At 33.6% G+C, this 19,915-nt stretch overlaps 1 protein-coding gene across 5 annotated transcripts in view; it reads right to left on the bottom strand.

The window, feature by feature from the left end:
• The window catches only part of CNKSR2 (connector enhancer of kinase suppressor of Ras 2), a 250,220-nt gene that overhangs the window by 78,180 nt on the left and 152,125 nt on the right, over nt 1-19,915 (bottom strand). For 3 of the 5 annotated variants that reach the window (XM_017659437.3, XM_017659439.3, XM_017659440.3), the window contains 3 exons: nt 19,528-19,661; nt 14,831-15,042; nt 287-376 (listed from right to left, as the gene is read on the bottom strand). In XM_017659437.3, coding sequence (XP_017514926.1) covers nt 287-376; nt 14,831-15,042; nt 19,528-19,661 — 436 coding nt within the window. The remainder of the gene's footprint in view (nt 1-286; nt 377-14,830; nt 15,043-19,527; nt 19,662-19,915) is intronic. The other 2 variants (XM_017659438.3, XM_037020529.2) reach the window with 1 other exon arrangement.

Raw genomic sequence — 19,915 nt, 5'->3', positions numbered from 1 at the left:
ACACTTCTGACCTTGTTTTCCAAATAATAACTTTCAAATAACAATCAGATATTTATTTTTTACACTGTACTTATCTACCCTGAATCTCTTAGAAGGCATTCAGAGAAGATATAGGCTTAATAACTGCTGAAGATAGTAACATTGGTCTGAGCTGATTTGGGCTTACCATAAAGTCAATGAGAGAAAGAAAAGCTTTCCACTGAAGCCATAACATCCTAGTTATAGAACATTTAAATTGCTTTTTGTTCCAACAACCCAGCCTACACTGAAATTCTAGAACACTTACCTCTTCTACTATCTCTCTTCATCTTATTTGGATCTTCATAGTCCCCCACCCAATTATATTCCACTGGCATAGATATAGGTCGTAGCTTGCCTAAACACAGAGAACAAAATTCACATCACATTGTTTTTCTTCCCCATGTCCGCTCAAACTTACACTGATTTTTAGCTATAATCTGCAAAACACACTCACTCATATGCAAAATTATGGCTGGCATTTGTGTAGATGAAAAATATGTGTGTTTTGAGCCAGAAGGTGAAACTGCCTGTGGCAACTGTCCAGGTGATAATGCAAACTTAAGGCGCTTTTTATATATAGCCTAGGTTTGCTCTCTTAGGAGCCCCGGACTTTAGGAGTGTGGTCCTTCACAAAGAGGATCATTATTTTACTGCTTTTACTTCATTTTCAGTAATCCAGTCTCTGTCTTATTCTCCAGTGCCCAGTTGTCTATATCTTGGTAGCTGATATCCAAGATGGTAGCCCCTTGAGTTTAAGCTGCCTGCCACGACATTAACTCCCTGTTTCATGTTGGAACACTACAATTCTAACTTCCTATCTTCACTGTCTCCTAACTTCTAATGCCATATATTTTGGATACCAACATGCTACAGCAATATGGCTGGATTTTCTTTCATGGCCTATAGCTGGGTCTACCTCAAACATATCTTTGATACTGTAAACAAGTCTAGTTTACAGATTCAAGTAATCATGGATTTGGCCTGTCTCATTTCCCTCTGGTTTGTATTCTAACTGAACACTATTTTACTTTAGCAACCAGAACTCATGGATTAGACATCAAGGATAACTCTTTGGTGAGGCTGCAATATATTATTTTTGATCAAATTGAAATTCCCGAAGGACAAAATAGCCAAAGAAAATCATACAAAAGTTTACAAAGGATACCTGGCATGATGCCTGGCATATGAACAGTTGCTTAAAACACTTTGAATGAATGAAAAGCAAAGACTCACACAGAACTGGATCATAATAATAATGATGAATATGATAATAGTGCTAACACTTATATATCATTTAACATATACCACATGCACATGTAAAGGTTTAACAAGTATTAAATTGTTTAATCCTCATTATTATGAGAAATATACCCTCATTTTATCAGATGAAGAAATTGAGTCAGGTTGGTTATGTAACTTGCCCAAAGAAACACAGTTGGTAAGTATGTAATACCAGAGTTAAAACCCAGGCATTCAAACACCACTTCTGCCATAAATCTTGGTGACTTCAATATTCATCCTCCAATATTCTGGCTTCTCAGTTTCTTAAGGTTCTCTCCTGCATTCTTTCCTGTGGTCACATGCTTAATCTTGTCATCTGCAAAGGCTATCTGTAATTCCTCCCAGTATCCCACTTTCCAGCTACTACCTTCTTTATTTCTTTTTTTTTTCTACCTTCTTTATTTCTAACATAGCCCCTATGGAACTCCAAGTCCAAGTCCAACCGTCATTCCTTCTTCAGTCTACCAATTTTTCCACCTTCCAACACCTCTAGGTCACCACATACCCTTTTCACTTCCTTCCTCATTTGATTAAATTTCATGATCAATTACTAAGCTCAGCCCATGTATTAAAAAAATTCCATTAGGAGGCATAATTCTGTTCTTAAGGAAAATGGGTAATCTTATGGCTTTGTATTATGTATGCTGATACAGTTTACTTAGTATGTTTTGCTAAGCTCTTTGAAAGACTGAGGATGAACTAGACATGATAAAATTATTAATGAGCCAAAATATATAGTGTTTATTTAATGACTTCCTTTTAAAATGTACAAGCGACTTTGTAAGAGACCACCTAAGATTCTAAAATCCTCATGAAGGAAATCTCTGCACTTTTATAGAGGCAATTTGGGTGAGCTTGATGCAGGTCAATTTATTCTGCCCATCCAGGGTGGTGTAAAGATTTGAGGAAAAGTCTGCTTTTGTCATGTCTATTCAACTGCTTTGCAGAAACGGTCCTCCAGATTGTCAATGTTATGAATGCTCTGTTTTCAAAAGTTCTCAACTTACTTCCTTAGAATCTGCTTTTTAAACTAAACACCATTTCACCAGGGGGACTGAAACTGAAGTAGTTAATAGTTCTAACACTGCTTCTATGTGTCATCAAGAAAATCTTTTGAAAAATAAAAAATCCAATAAATAAGCAGTTGTTTTACTTGCTCTACATGCTATGTACATATACATATGTGTATTCATATGTATATATATATTTTTTATATATGTATAAAGTTAGTTTGATCCCTTTCAAAGGATTGGTTGTATGGAGCCAAGTATATATGCACAAAAACAAGAAGAAACATACTTCACACATAGTATATGAAATACATAATTGTATTCATTGTATTTAGGGTCATCTCTGAGATTCTCAGAGCTAAGCCATTGAGGCATGTAATTAAAAGACTTTGATATGTCTGGCTATATCATTAACATTAGGAAAAAATTTGCAGAAGATTTAAACACTGACTTCTCATGGAGTAATTTTTTAAAATGTAAGTATACTATTACTAATACTAATACTATACTAATACTAAGTAAGTCTATTACTAATACAAAATTAAGGAAAATATATTGAATTAGCCAAGAAGCTGAGATACAAAGTCTTAAAATTTACTTTTGGAGCATCAAGCTTTTGCTTTTACTAGTCATAAAGCTATGAATTTAGCAACGCAAATCAAAATAAGTGTTTTTATAAGTAAATTGTATTATTTGTTTAGTTATAGCAAATAATGTTGCTTATAAGTATTGCTTATTTTATACATTTTTTATTATGTTAAAATATTGAAACAGACTTAATAAAACAAAATAATAATATAAGGTAACATTGTTATATGAACAGCAGTCCTTGGCAAATTGAAAAATAGACCATGACTTAAATTATTTTTAATTCCAATTATATAGATCTTTGATTACAGCTTGGAAATGTCTGACACTGCATGTATATGGCAGCATTTTAATTTTATAAGACAGAATGTTCCAATGGAAAAAGAATTTTATGGTTTGATGCTGTAGTGCTAATGGTAGAAGAGTACTATAAACATTATTGCCAGATTTAAATCAAATATGTACTAGTACTAATAAATGCAAAGTATTTTCATGTTTGTCTGATGTTTTAAGGTGCATTAAATGAAACGTATTTGACTCATTCCAATGTAAATGTACATGAATTAATAAATTAATCTGAAAAATCATCTGGATAATTTTAAGAAGTCTCTTAGATAGTAACATTTATATTTACTAATTCAATTTATGAGGAAAATTAATAAGTCAAGAATATAGAAAAAAAGAGCCCATTTAAAAATTTTGCCAACCACTTCCTCTTTATTTTTTATTCTTCTCAGCATAAAACACCTATTAATTGTAGAGTTCATTTGACACCCTATCATAAGCCCTGTGATATCTCTGTGCTAGTGTTTCATAGTTAAACTATTATTTTGTTACTTGGCTTTTCATACGTGTTGCACATTTGGAACTTTCTAACTGGGATCTCCATAAAGGCAGGGACTATGTGCTGTGTTTCTTACTGTATTCTAACAAATGTAGTACACGTGAAAGATAAATAATACTGGATTTTTTGTTTTATTCTGAAATTGATGGCAAGTAGTTTTTAAATAATGCAATTAAACACATACGGGAACATTGAATCTAATTTTAAGAATACTAACAATGATGGAGTGCTTTATAAATGATCCAAAATACTTTGTTTAAATATGAAATTGTGGAGCCTTAATACTAGTGTACAGAATAGCTTGAAAATTAACTTTTTCCTTAGATAATAAAGCATTTTAGTGCTCTTACAAGTGTTACCATGAGCTCTGGCAGAGTTAACTGCTTACTTTCTTGGGCTTCCTTATGTCTTTCCTACTGCATTTGGTATACATGATCCTTATCATATTGTGGTGTATTTGTCCGTTCATAGGTTTTTCTGCTTTTTGGCAGGATTTCGGTCTTATATATCTTTGTTATGAATGTTCCTGGCAAAGACTCTGACCCAGTGTTAGGTATTCATTAAATTTCTTCTGAATGCTTGAATGAAAGGATGCTGGCCATGAGGGATATATTAAGTTAGCGGGTTGTTCACTCTATCCTAGTTCCTCTTACCAAGTCAAGGGCATCTCCTGAGGAACTGTCCCTTCTTTCTCCAGCAGCATCAGTTTTTCCCTTTCTACCCAGTGATTCCCATTGAAATCAAACCATGCTGTAACTTCACCAATCTTAAAAAAATAAAAAACAATGGTCTTCACCCCCAAACTGCCATCCGACTAGCACTTTATTTCTCTGCTCCCATATACAGAAAAACTCCTAAAAGCCTCATTTATAATCTCAGTCTCCAGTTCCTCTCCTCTTTTTTTTCTAGTTTTATTGAGGTATGATTGACAAATAAAAATGTTATATATTAAGGGTGTACAACATGATTTTGAAGGTATACAATGTGATGATCTAATACTCACATACACTGTGAACTGATTACCACAATCGAGTTAATAATTTCTTTACCTCACATAGTTACCATTTTTGTGTTATGTATGAGGTAAGAACATGAAAGAGCTACTCTTGGCAAATTTCAAGTATACAATGGAAAACATTGTGGAGGTTCCTCAAAAAATTCAAAATAGAACTACCCTATGGCCTGGGAAACCTACTTCTGGGTATATAGCCAAAGGAAAGGAAATCAATAACTTGAACAGATGTCTGTGCTCCCATGTTCACTGCAGCATTGTTCACAATAGCCAGGATGTTAAAACAACCTAAGTGTTCATCAGTGGACGAATGGCTACAGAAGATGTGGTACATATACACAATGGAATATTACTCAGCCAGAAAAAGAAGGAAATCCTGCCATTTGTGACAACATGGATGAACCTGTACTGAAGTGAAATAAGCCAGACACAGAAAGACAAAAATGCTTTCTGTACGGTCTCACTTATATGACCTCCTCTCTCTTAAACCTTCTTCAGTTAAGCTCTTGCCCTTGTAACTCCACCAAAACTGCTCTTGTCAAGGTCATTAGTATAGTGCCTCCATGTTTCTAAATTCAAAAGAAAACTCTCAGAACTCTTGACTTTTATGATCTGTTTGCAGCATTTGACACAGAGTATTACTCCCATTTGAAACACTTTCTTCCTCTGGCACCTGGGACTCTGCCCTCTGGTTTTTCTCCTTTTCCTAAATTCATAGACAAATCCTTCAGAACTAAGCAAAAATATCATCTCTTCAGGGATACTTTCTTTGACCTCTGAATTTTAGGTCAGATTTCTCTGTGTTTGTTCTCATTTTCTCTTGTATTTTTTCTTCATAGCATACCAGTTATAGTCAAATCAGTATTTATTTACTTAGTTGCTTAAATTCTGTCCCCCTTCTAGAATCTGGAATGTAAATTTCATTGGGGGAAGAGAAATGACTCTGCTTAGTGTGCCATCTCCAGCACTTAGCATGTAGTGCCTTAAACATAGTAATGCTCAATATTTGTTGACTGATTACTTGCTAAGAAAGTAAACAAGGGACCTTCCTCATATGCTGGACCAAAAGAGTCCAGGCTATACTGTTCAGTTTCTGTTTTCACTGTTTCCTTCTCCTTCCTTCCTGTCAACCTTCTGCTCCATTCCCTCTCACTTCCCCTCGCTCCCTCCCTCTCTTGCTTTGTTCTAAGGTAGCATGTCAACCTGACCAACCTCCTTCACATTTCTAACAAATTGAACCTTAGAGAGATGTTTGGTAATCAAGTCAGAAGTAGAAGTCCTGCCTCCCGATTTCTTATCTAGAAACATTCCAATATTTAGCTACTCATGATCTCTTGAAAACTACTGAATTGCTGCCTTTTTCAACTATCTGCCCCTCCCATTTTTAACTTTTCCCCAAAACATGTCAAAATCATTAAGTTTCAGGGTGACAAACAGCACCTGAGAAGCAATCTTCTCTCTTAACAATTGCCAAAGAGTTGAAAAAAAAAAGACTGCAGAGAAAGTTCTCAAGTCTTATATACCCTCTAATTGTCACAAAAAAGCTTTCTCTTGAGTCTGGGGAGAAAATAATATATACATACACACATCTGTTCTGAATATTTTAGCCAGTATTTTGATGAAAATGAGTGCATAGTAAGGAATGTTAAGCTATACGCCCATCAAACTCCCCACATACCAGACAGAAAAATTACTTTCAGATAGTTGACTGCATTTCTAGGAAAACATCCTGAGGTTATTTAAGGTAAAGAATCACACATTTAAAGAGGAATAAAACTGAATTAAATGGGAAGTCAGTAATTTTTTAAGGATAAAGGCAACATATCTGGATCTAATAAAGTAAGAATGGTTACTTTGATCTTTAGAGTCATATTTTTTAACTTTCATTTTTGGAAAAAAGGGACAGGGAAAAATTGGCTTGAAACATCACAATGTGATGATTATTTAAATATTGGATTTAATGCCTTATAATAATTAAATAAAATATAAACCCAAAGATTATTAACTTGAAATCTTTTTAGTTTCATTAATAGAGAACAAAAACAAAGTCTCATTTCAAAGAATAAGCTACATTTTGTGCATTTTCCTATTCCTTTCTAAAAGTGATATAAACTTTAAATGGGGAGTAACAAAAATTGTTGGAAAAAATTTTGAACTGCATCAAAAATTATGTGGAACTTTTTAACACTGGATTCCAAGGTTCATTATATTTTAAACCAAATTACCTTTTGTAAACATTCTACTGAGAAAACTAATGTTCAATACACACTGGAGCTTGGAAAGACAGGTTTTTCTTAGTTGAAACGTTGCCACTGTGCATACAGACAATTCTTCTATGTTAGACAGTTGTGGGAGGACTGGGAAGGATTCAGATGGTTTAATACTAAGTGGCAAAAGAGTTCTGGGCCCTCCTCTGAAGGCTCTGCTCGGTAAACAAATGAGCTATGAAAAAATACTTTTGTCCCTTGCCATGCTCAGCAGTAATATAGTTGTGGGAAAGAGAGATGACAGGGGTATATAAATATTTTTTGGCTAAAAATACCCCATTTTCAAAGTTAAAGAACTACAAATTAAAGTGATTCTTTTAAAAAAAATCTTGGTAAAGCAGTGTCTTGAAGATTTTATTAACAAATGTTAAGACAGTCACTCTTTCTCAGGAAAAGTGAAAAAGAATGATTAAGACTATCAACTGAAGACTCGTTTGAAATAAAATAACATCTTGTAATAACTTTATAATTCCTTTTACATATTTTTTGCTTTGGCATCATATTAGTCAGTGAAGCTAGCAAGAAAAGTAGAGATGAGAAACTTCAGACACACCGAAGTTAATTTCTTTGGATTTCACCAATAAGGAGTTAGCCCATGAATACAGACTTTCAACTTTCTCTCCCAGTGCTTTTTTCACTACATCAAATTGCCATAGTGATGAATTGAAGACCATTGTATTACACAAAAATCCAATTCATTTTTCTTCAAAAATAATTTAATGACATGTATGATTCCTGCTTTGTTTTCAGTGTCCTCCCAGCCAGTTTGCAGCTCTTGCAAAAAATTCTTAAGGGTTAGGTGAAGAACTGATGGAGGACTGGAACATAAACTGTGGCTCTGACTTGGTATAAGTTGTCCATTGCCTTAACGAAGATGGAAAATAAACTGATTTGACATGATGTGTTACTTATAAAACAATGCTAGGTTATCATATGTATGCTTTTAAATGGCAATCAGTGTACAATTTTTAGTCACCTCTTCTGTAACAAGATTCGACATAATACTTGATATTTCCTATCCCCAGGAATCTATTTCCTCCATGATTTCTGGAAAATTGTTTTGTGGTGATACCAGTAATTTTACAAGAAGCCTGGAGTATAAAACACCATGCACTGATCTTCCCCATTGGTATTTATTACTTTAGTTTGGACTTTTGTCACAAACAAGATTTACTCCAGAATATGGCTTCTCTGCAAGATAAAAACGAAGATGGCATTCAATAAGACATCTTCTGAGGCAGGCTTCAACTCAAGAACAGAGACTTTCCAAATGCTTATCTGTAAGTCAGCTGTTTGGATACTAAAACTCAAAGAAATTTTATCATTGGCATATAAGCCTTTAAGAGGAGCTGCAAAAGTTTATTTCAGTATTTTCCAAAATATATTACATAAAACATTAATTCTATTGGAAGGTTAATCAGTATTTTGTGACTGAAACTAAAAAAAGATGGAATGTACAAGTACATTTGAGAAACAGTAAACCACCCCCAAAAAGCAAGACCTTCAAAGCCTTATATGCTAATGTGCACTTATTAATCTCCAAGAGGGGACTATAATATGAGGGCTTCCCAATCTTATTTAACCACATAACCTCTTTCCTTTACAAAGATTTTCCTTCAGAACTGGTGATCTGAGGAACATATTTAGGAAAATGCTGGATCTTTAAGCCACATTGGCATTTGGAAACTAATACTAATCACTCTAATTTTATCTGCCATTTGTTACATATGTTTCCCATGGGGGAAAATGCATTCTGATTTCAACTAGGGACAATGGTTCTCCTCCTGCTCCAGTTGATGTCATGATCAGGTTTTCTAGTAGAGAGCAGGGTAGGTCATCCCAGAAACTCAACCTTAGACTACTTCTGCCCAGAGAATATGTTAAATGTTTGTAAATGTAGGTCTATCTTCCCAGGGCAATAACTTCCCAGATTCTTTGAATCAAAAAAAAAAGGTAACTGGCCGTGTGTCATACAAGGGCTCTAATACCTGCTTCTGCATTGTATTTGCCTGTAGTCGATTCTTCTTAAGGTAGCTAGGGTTTTTCAACAGCAGCACTCTTGACACTGTGTGCTGGATCATCCTTTATTGTTGGGAGCTATCCTGTTTGTTGTAGGATGTTCAGTAGCATCCTGAGCCTCTACCCAACAGATGCCAGGCACACCTCCACCCCAAGTTATTACCAACTACAAATGTTCCCAGAAAGTGCCAAATGTCCCCTGGGGGGCAATACTGACCCTATTTGAGAATCACCGAGTTTGACTGTTTCTATTCTTGGCTTTCCCATTTCATCTTCAAGGGAAGCACTACTTCACCTAGTTTGTATCTTTCTGTTGATTAATTCATTTGAAGAGTTGCGTTTTTTTCCTCTGATAGTTGTTTCAGCTTTGTTAATTTAGTTTGCTAATCATTTTCCACTTTATCCGTACCTTAATACTCTGACTTTATTAGAAGTTCCTTTTTGTTCATCTTAGTGTTTTGTTCTTGTCAGGTTTCATTTCCTGAGAATCTCCAACTATTTTATTTATTATACATATTATTTCCCACCTTGCCTTTTTAGCAACTAATTTTAAACTTTAAAGATGCGTGGAGTCTGAATTGTTTTCAGAATTCTGATGCTGAGAGGTTATAAGCAGGCCTTTCTGCCCAGCATAAGAGCTAGTGATTCCCCTACGAGAACTTAAAAGAAGACTTGAATCAGGGCAGTTTCTAGTATTACTAGCTATCTGAGTGTTCTTCCTTCTACTATTCAAAACCAAACTGAAAGAAATGGACAAACTTGACTCATATTTTTTTTATTTGTCATTATTCAATAGCTGGCTGTTGGGTAAGTAGAGGGACCAAACTGAGGGAATACTTTCAGCTGTTTTGTCTTTTGCTAAATCCTTCCACAGGGAGAGAAGGAAGTGTTAATTTGATCCATCAGCACTTGACAATCTTTGGGACATTGTTATTTACAAGCAACAGCAATTTATTATGTCTTTTAGGCATGATTTCTTGAGCATTTCCTATGAGGCAAGAACAGTGCTAAGTAACATAAGTGACATACATTATCTCATTTAATCCTCACAAAAACACTGTGACTAGTATTGTTATCCCATTTTATAGATGAGGAAACAAAAACGTTGTGAGGTGAAGGCTCAAGTTTGAAGTCAATCAGTTATAAAAGGCTAAGCTGTAACACCAAATTCAGGTCTCACCTGAATTCATACTCATGCTCTGCTATTTCTATCAGTAAAATTATACAAATTAAGGAAGAGGATTCCTTAGAGGATTACTCTAATTTTTACATTAGGAACAGGCTATTTTCTATTTCCATGACAAAATTTTGCTGAACTACTTTTCTATCAATTATATGGTCCTTTATCACTATCAGCTTGATGTTCAAAATTACTTTGTGAAGCTAACCAACATGCAGTCTTTATGAAATGCATTAAGTTCAAAGGAATAAGAATTCCTATGAGTATTGTATACATCTCATATTTCTGCATTTTTGATTCACTAATTTCTATTTTTATTGTTGGTTCTGTTTTGAAAGTGGTACATTTTATTTGAACACAGAAATTTCCTGTGGTTAGAATCCCATTTTCTTTCCTCTCTCTCAGAGCTGATGAAGGGCAGCTGAACTTTTACCTGATAAGGAAGATAATTTATATTAAAAGTCACAGGAAGGACAGCAGGCTTGTATTTGGAAATAAAGAAGTGTGAATGTAGTATGTATACTTGATCCTTTAAGAAGTGTTTTAAATAATGCCATTGATTATAGTGTAGGTGCCCAAAATATAAAATGAGGTTGTACAACAAAGAGAAAGGCAATGTCCAAAGTATAAGAGACCTACCAACCAACCAACTTCTAAATGTATCATTTAAAATGTGACAAAAAACAACATCACTGCCCTTCATCATGCTATTATAAGTCATTTCAAGCCATTTGTTATTCATATGGATGAAAGGGACATGATATTTGGTTTTCTCTTGGTTCAGGTATTATGTTACAGAAATTAATTTTCCTCAATGTACAATGTGTACAAATAACATTTATGAGAAGCATTTCTAAAATACCAGCTTTGCATTCATTCATGTGCTTTTTGTGAGGTCTTGGATTTTCAATAAATCAGAGAAAGTCTGGATTCCTTCAAACCAATACTATACTGTGATATGACTGCAAAAAATGTTTTCTCCCTATTCTTATAAAATATGACCACTCATGGCCACAAGGGACTCAGCTAACGGTGTCTACCTTTTCGTAGGTTTCTATGTATAGAAATGTGCTATGATGGAATAGCAAGGGCAAGAAGTCTGTGAACAGCAAAGAGGGAAAGGTGATGAGAAACGTTACCATTCTGAAAATTTGCCAAGCAACTGATCACATCAGATTTGAACTTCTGCCTTTGAAGCATGGGCAGATGAGGCCAAAGAAAGTGATTTAATGCTACTCTTTCCCCTCTTCTTATTTTCACATTAAAGTTTCTTTTTTTATTGAACTATTTATTCACATCTTATTCTTCAAAGAATTTTAAATGGCCGACATTATCATTTACATGTTGAGATCTCTAAGTTCTTTCATTGTTTTTTCAGCTTGAGATATATTGACAATAAATATTGTATATATTTAAGGTGTACAATGTGATGATTTGATATATGTATACACTGTGTAGAGATTACCACAATCAAGCTATTTAACACATCCATAACCTCACATAGTTATGCCTCCCTTTTTTTGTGGTGAGAACACTTAAAATCTATTATCTTAGCAGCATTAACATTCTATTTAATAATGACAACTTAGCACATACTGGGCACTTCCTAGGCAATTTACAATGCATTGTTATTAAACTCCCACAAAAAGTCTATGAAGCAGACATTATCATCTTCATTTAACAAATGAGGTCACTGTAGTAATTAATTCAAAGATAAGATTACCAAGTATGGCAGATGTCACAGCTAATGCTAGTAACCACTAATCTAGGTTACTTCCCCTACTCTGTGTTTCCAGAAATTATTTTTGTTTATCTTTTCAGGAAAGTAAAACCTATGTTATGCTCTCTGATTTAAAAAGACATAACACATTGTTACTAATATTACCCCTCAATTTAGCCAGTTCTTCCTAAGGTCTGTCAGGGCCATGTCTAGGTAAATGCATGTTTATTATAGTGCCAGTAAATACAAAACAACATAGAAGAACATACAAAATTAGAACAAGTTATGTTTGCCTGAAATCAAATGCTTGATTTTGGAAGAAATAATGCAATTTTTGGAAATTATTTCCCTACAATTTTGCAAATTATTTTCATCACATTTATTTAGCAAGTACCACTGCCATAGTCAACAAATATCAATGGGTACTTAATCCCAAGTCTACCACTTACTAGTTAGGTAAACTATTTAACCCATCTGTAAAATAAGGATACTACCAGTATCTACAAGGTTGTCGTGAGGATCAAATGAGTTAATGCTTTTTAAATGCTTAGAACAGTGCCTGGCACATACAAAAGCTCAACAGGTATTGTTTACTTATTTTCTAGAAGGGCTATCCATTGTCTTATCCATATTGTATTTGTCTAATAGCTTAGGGTGAATAATTGTCCTTTTAACTGAGTCTAAGCAATAACTAGTGGGTCCATGATATAAAATGAGAACGTTGGTTAACCAATATATTTTAAAGCTCCCTTCTATTTACATGACTTTGCAGGCAGACTCTGGGACTTCAGCTTGTGGGCTACTGCATTACTTTGTTCACACATCCCTACTTACCTAAAGTGACTGCAATGTATCTCTTTATTTGTTTCTTCCCTCTGGGTTACGACTGCTTTCCACGAAGGATTTATGTTTTATTCTCCTTTGCATCCCCCACTTTCTGGCTGACATTATGTACACAACAACTATTAGCTGAATTAGTTAACAAATGGATTAATCTTTGGGAAAACTAGGGCCACAAATTCATGTGTGTGACAGGCAGGTTTTATTATTTAAGATTTGATTTTAAGAAGGTAAATACACTGAACTTCTAGCTACCTGGAACAACCAGGGAATTTCCCCTGAAGTATCTGTAAGTATCTTAATTGAAGTTCAGATTCTATTTCAGGCTTAAAAATGTTTTTAAAAAACTTTCAGGATCAAAAGTTAAAGTACTTTTTTCCACCTCTTTATCCTCTTTTAAGCATATATATATATTTTTCTTCCTAAGTTGTTTACAAAAATATATCAAATACCTGCAGATATCTAAATTTTCTAAAATTTAAATAGTATTTTATTTTATTGGGAGAGATGATTTGTAGAACATGATGGCACTAGGTGCTTTAACTGTAGTCTGAAGGGAATAAATTCATAGCCATTCAAGTAAGAACCTAGTAAACATATTTTTAATAAAACCATCAGTAACCAGCTTCATCTGGTGATTATATTTTCCTCTTAAACATTCTTAATGACTTCAACATAAGGAGAAAATAGCCCACAAATTCTGGGATATAAAAAAAGAGTTGATATATATTACTACCTATCCAATAATAGGTAGTCAATAAGTATTTGTGCAATGAATGAGTAAAAATAAAATTCTTATGTAATGGGGCACGGATAGTGATAACAAAAATATCACTCTATACTACAGAGTACAAGCCTCTATACTACAGAGATTTACAACATAATAGGGGAGAAAAGCAAAGATGCAAATACCTTCAAATTATGACAGTTCAAAATAAGTGCCACCATAGTGTAATCGAGGAGCTATTCTAAAAAATACATAGTTATTTATCCTTACGATGAAAAACAGACGTATAGAGAATAATACAAAGTAAAATAAGTATGGTTCCTATTCTTTAGGATTATTTTGGGCAAAACTTTTCATACATAATTATTACAAAGAACTATAAGGAAATAAGTCATGTGTTAAAAAGGTATGTGACGACAAATCTTTTGGGAGTACAGGAGGGAGGCATATGGCCATGGTGGACAAGTAAGGGGAGCAGGTAGAAAAAAAATGTCAAAAACAATTTTCCTTCTGCTCAGCTCCCACTGATCAAGTCTGAACTAATCAGCAAGCACCCTGTCCTTCCCCAAAGCATCAGCTCCTCACTAAAAATGATTAGTTTGGAAACTGGAAAGGAAGGAGTATAGACTTCCGATTAAATCCATTCATTCCTACAAAAGAACCATAGGGTTTAATACTTAAACTTTAGCCAACTATATTTGAAAATCATTCAGACACACTATATCAATTTTGAGTATTTGTGACTGGGTTACTTTCTCAGTCATACATTGAAAAACTGGAGTCAAGGGTTAAGAATCCTAGGGATACAGTAACTCTGCTTTAAATATACTATGTCCTTCCTATTTAAAATCCACTTCCACTCAAATTTTGCAGTTTCTTAAAAAATACAAAAATTGAGGTAAGATTTCCTCCAAAAAAGTCTGTCTAAAGATTTTTTAAATCCCTGTGGAATAAGGAGATAATTTTATTTTAAATAAGTCATTTTAACAGTAAATATTCATATTTTAAAAAAGGGAAAACCCTTAAATTACACTAATTTTGCAATAGGTGGCATACAAAGTGATTCAAAGAGGTTGCCATAAAACATTAATAAACCAAAATGCTACCTAATATTCTTGTTTATCTTTGGTAACTTTAGAATAATTTTTAATGTCATGCCTCATATTGTTGAAATTCTGCTTAGAAGCCCACGACAGACACAGATCAATTACAAAGATTCAAAAGCTACCAAGTAATTTCATAACCCAAATCCTATGAAAAGAAATTGAGATTCTCATGCCAGACATAAGCAGTTATGTCAATTTAAGAAAAGAACTCTTACCATAAGTCGGGGTGCTTTCTCGTCTTCCTTGACTGCTTGATCTTCCTTTTTCATATTCATAGCAATACAAGACAGTATCTTCCTCAACAATATTAAACCTCTTTCGATATTCCTGATCCAGAAATGAATTTGGCGATTCAGAACCCTTATGTACTGGCTTGCCCACCATGTGTCCTCTGAGGTCTTCACAAGGGAGGTTTCCTTTTTCATCTCTGAAGAAAGGGTAAAGGAGGAGGATATAGAAAAGTGTTAGGGTGGTAAAATGGCAGAGAGGTTCTAAAATAGTCATAATATTCTTCCCATACAATATAATTTCTGATCTTGCCAAGCTTTCTTTGAGGTTTATAAGGCAATTTTTATTCATTACTATTTTTCAGAAAAAAATGCTGAGGCTCAGAGAGGTTAAATGACTTGCCTAAAAGTCATACAACTAATAAACGACAGGGCTAGACACGGGCCATGGATCTTCTAACTCCTGCTCTAGCCCATTTTCACTGTACTGTGTCATCTCAAGAAAACCATCTTAGCACATAAATTGCTTTTAGTGCTCAAGAGAGTAGGTATAAGTTGACAATGTTAACCATACAGCTTTCTTCTGGCAGGTTACCTAGTTGATTTATAGTGATACCTGCACTGCTTAAAAACAAAGATGTGTTTAAGAACTACTACCTATGTAAGGATACTGTGGCCATAAGAACCAAATTAACACTATGTAAACTGGTATTGTAAGAATTTCAAATGGCATGTAAATAATTTAAAATGAACCCTAACGAAACAATCTCAGTATTTAAACTCTATGTATCTCACTTAATAGTAAAAATATGTATCAAGAGAACTCAGTTTAAATGGTTATGTCAAAATTACATTATACATCAGCAACATTTCTTATGGAGAAACCTGATAAAAACAGTTTAAGGATGGGATTTAAGATGATAGCAAGTGCATTTTTTCCTTCCATAGGATTCTAAAGATAAAAATCTCTTATAATTGATGGGATCTCTAAAATTGTTACTCTCTCATAGTATTACTCACATAGCCCAAGAGGTTGGGCCCATAAGTGGTACTTTGGTAGAAACACTCCATTTAGGATTGATTAAAACTGAACCTCATTTATTTTATATGTTTCACTGGCTGGCTATAAAAATTTTGTTAGAAAAGCTTGTCTTTTAGAACATGACTGTGAATTTTTCCTATGTGGGTCATTAATTTTATTTCTTCCTTGTCCTTAACAATTTCCAGCTCTACCCTAAACAGTACCATGAATGCTATCAAAATAGATTAAAATTTAATTTTATGTTAAGTGCCAAGACTGAAATCCTAAATCAACAGACTAAACTGAATAATATGACAGATAAAAAGAACAAAATTTTAATTGAAATATTAGATCTTATAAAATGGTGATGAGCTATAAATCTAATGTCAATTCCAAAATATGAGTTTTGGTTAAGCAAAAATACTAATACTTCTATATGATAGTATACTATACTTCTATATCTGTATGCAAATGTCTAGATTAGGTTAGCCCAAGTGCACAGAATTATATTCTTATTATTTGAAATATGCAGAAAGTAGTAAATAGTATTCTGAATCAGCAATGATGGATTTAACTCATCATGAAGTGAGGTTGACACTTACATTGCTATTCACTCTTTTATTTTTGTATTGCTTTTTACCAAACTGTATCTATATAGAGCTAGTTCTTAGGCAATATGAAGAAAATAAAAAATAAAATCACAATAGAATTTTATTTTCAGCTAGCTAAAAACTCTTCCTGAACAAACTGCCTGGTACTTTTTGTCTGTTAGTCCTCTCAATAAAAAGAAATTGACATTGCGATTAGCTTGCCAACAGCCCTAATGAACTGGTAGCACAGGTGTAAGTTTTGGCCTATGTATAAATGGGCAGATTTTTCTATCAGGCCTGTGCCATGAAGGTTAATGCAGCTGAGATCAGAGGGTGTTTCAGCCCTGGTTAATTTACTACCCTCTGTTAATATGGACACACCCTGTGGCAGAAAATTGGAAGACTTGGTATTGATTCCTCTATAATGATATGAAGGAGGGGCCTTATACCAACAAAGAAGATGTATTAAACATATCTATAAGGAAATCACTCAAATAAAGTTGAATTAAGAAAAGCAAAAACCCCAAACTTTGCAGTAGAGTGAATTGATAATGTAGTATGCATATAAATAGGTGTGCATTTGTGTATACCTATGTGTGTGTGCCTGTGTATGTGCTCACATCATGAGCCCCTGAATAACTTACTGTACTAATTCATTTCAGCTGTAAAGATCTTTTAAAGAACTTTTCTTAATGCTATACATCTATATGTGAATGTAATAAATCTATACTTTTGCTCTAAAAGAATTTAAGGGAACAAATGAAAAGTTAGAGCACTGCTTTAGTGGACTTTCTTTATATTTAATAGCTCACAGTAAAATTAGTAAGAGAAACTAGTGTTTAAACTCCTTTATTGTGCAAAGCCCTACAAATTCTTGATTTTCAACATGGAAAAAAATCTCGTTCAATATAAAAATGCACTATATACTATTACAATGAAACTGTGTATAGTCATAAAACATATAATAAAAAACTGACCAAGTTTACCAACTTCACATAGATGAGTGTTTTCTTATTTAGAGAAAAAGGCACTTTTGTGACCAAATTTATTTTCTGGAGTAAACATGTTCAAAGAATTGTGTTCACATGAAAAAAAAAACTCTGCCTACTTCAACAACAATTTTTAGTTTTCTTTAAAGATGAGAAAGCTTTTAAAGCTTTTATTTACAAATCAACATCAAAATGCCTATCCTACATAAACAAAACATTTTAATATAGGAAAAAAAATGTTCAGATGAGTTAAATTATGTGAATCACATTCATCCTCAAAATGAGAAAATAGAAAAAAATTGCCAAGGCTGTATCTATGAAAAGAATGACAACCACAAAAAGCTTTATGGCTATAATTGCAAGTCAAACCAGAAAATGCAGATAATTTATACAAAGCTGTGGCACAAAGGGAATTTGATAGATGGAGTGCTCTGACAGTGCTATATCAAATGATTATGAATACATAACTAATAATTTTACTCAAAATGTATTTAGAATATTCTAATACACACACTAGACTAAGAATCAGCTAAAGTGAGTAATACAGTCTAATTATGAATGTTACTGAAAAGTATGGAGCTTTCAAGCAAGAATGACCAAACAAATACCACTATGTTGATACTTCAACTTCTTACATTCTCCAATGTTCTTAAATACCATGTTCAAGTTTTCTGTTGACTTCAGTATATTGCCTTAGTTATATCTGCACCACTCAGAGGACAGAACCAGATCATCTGACCCTTTTGTATTCTGAAGTGTATTTTAAATACTTCTGTTTAGGAAACAATAGCAAGTTCCTCCATACTCACAAGAAAAGGAAAGCACTTGAAAAACTGCAGAGATTTGATAAAAATCTGATATTTATCTGTACATGTGGCCCTTTGAAAAATAAGGCCTCTTAAAAAATCACTTTGACTGATACAAAAATGCTTCCAATTTAAGTGAAAACAAAAGAGTCACTTCCTATTTGAAACACACATGCTCTTAGTGAACCTCATGCAAGTGTACTCAGAAAGTCTGGCACTGTCTTAATGGAATTAAAATGCAACTTGTGTTTGATGAGGATATTGAATGGATTTGTACATCTGATTATAAATTTAACATAAGACAGTAAATTGTACATTAGAAAGATTTGTGAACTACGAGCTTAGTAAATCATATTTCCTTGTAAACCACATTTCCACAGCTACATTTAATTCCCCAAAATAAGAACTAAAATATTTATAAAACTGAGTACAGTTTTACTAGATAACAGTGCAGTATTTGCAGACATGCCATGTTGTCGTGCAGCATTTAGATTGTAAAATATCAGTACCATTATATCTAAAAGCATGAACGTTTTGGCATATTAAAGCAAAGAAAAATGAAAATTAATTAAAACAAAGAATTTCGGTTATTTTATATGCTAAAGAAATTTAATATTAAGTGTAGCTTTTTGAAAACAAGAGATAAACTGTTCAAATGACTGCTCAACTAGTAAAAACTACATCATATTCTTTGGTATTAATTTTCCCTATTTAGTGCTGACCCTTGTCCATAATTTGTGTTTCCCACAAGGCTGGATATAAGAATGCTATTGGACAGAATGAACTATGGCTTAAAGTTGTATTCCTTGACACCTGACAGGAATTTCAAACAAAAATCTGGATGAAATGGAGATACAGCTGCAAGAACTGTAAAAAACAGACTTTAAAGGCAATTCACGCTTTTGCAAACTCTACTTTCTGAAAGTAATGTTAATGAATTAATCCAGTGGAAACTGCAGATACAGAGGTATTAGGGGGAGAAACATTCTCCATCATTATTTAAAAAAACCCACACTACATACCTTTATGAAGACATAATTACTTTCCTATGATATTAGATAATATTTATAAGAAATTTGGTGTACAGTATTTAATACAAATTATTGTTATTAACTAAAATGCATTCTGTATAATGCAATGATTTTCCAGAATATGTTCAGAATTCCTAACTGAGAATGTATTCAAGGTGTTTCTTGAGAATCTACTTCACAGTTTACATGTGGTCGGGCTATTTTTTAGAGAAAACCTCCCTAGAACAACATGAGAGTTAGTTTTATACCTGGGAATATATGGTTCTGCAGGAGGAGGGGGGATGTAGAGATCCTGGAGGGCAGAACTGTCCCTTTTGGTGGGTGTACTGATGGTGCTGGAAGGCGTGGCAACGCTGCTTGTGGGACTTCTAGGTATAAGAGGCTGGTTAAAATGAAAAAGAAAATACATACACACACAAACAACACAAACAACAACAACAACAACAACGACACATAGTTATCATTTTAAAATGATCTATTTCTGCAAAGCTTTTGAACTTGGCTGAAATCAAAAAGCATGTTATTTAGCACATGGATACTCTTTGAATCTCCCAAAAAAAATAATTTTCACCTAGTTTCCCAACTCACCTTATTCTATGACATAATTCTATGACCTTATTCTATGAATATGTTATT

The sequence above is a fragment of the Manis javanica genome, chromosome X (assembly GCF_040802235.1).
Source record: "Manis javanica isolate MJ-LG chromosome X, MJ_LKY, whole genome shotgun sequence".
Lineage (NCBI taxonomy): Eukaryota > Metazoa > Chordata > Mammalia > Pholidota > Manidae > Manis > Manis javanica.
The sequence above is the reverse complement of the archived record's forward strand: the minus strand, read 5'-3'. Positions and strand labels throughout refer to the sequence as shown.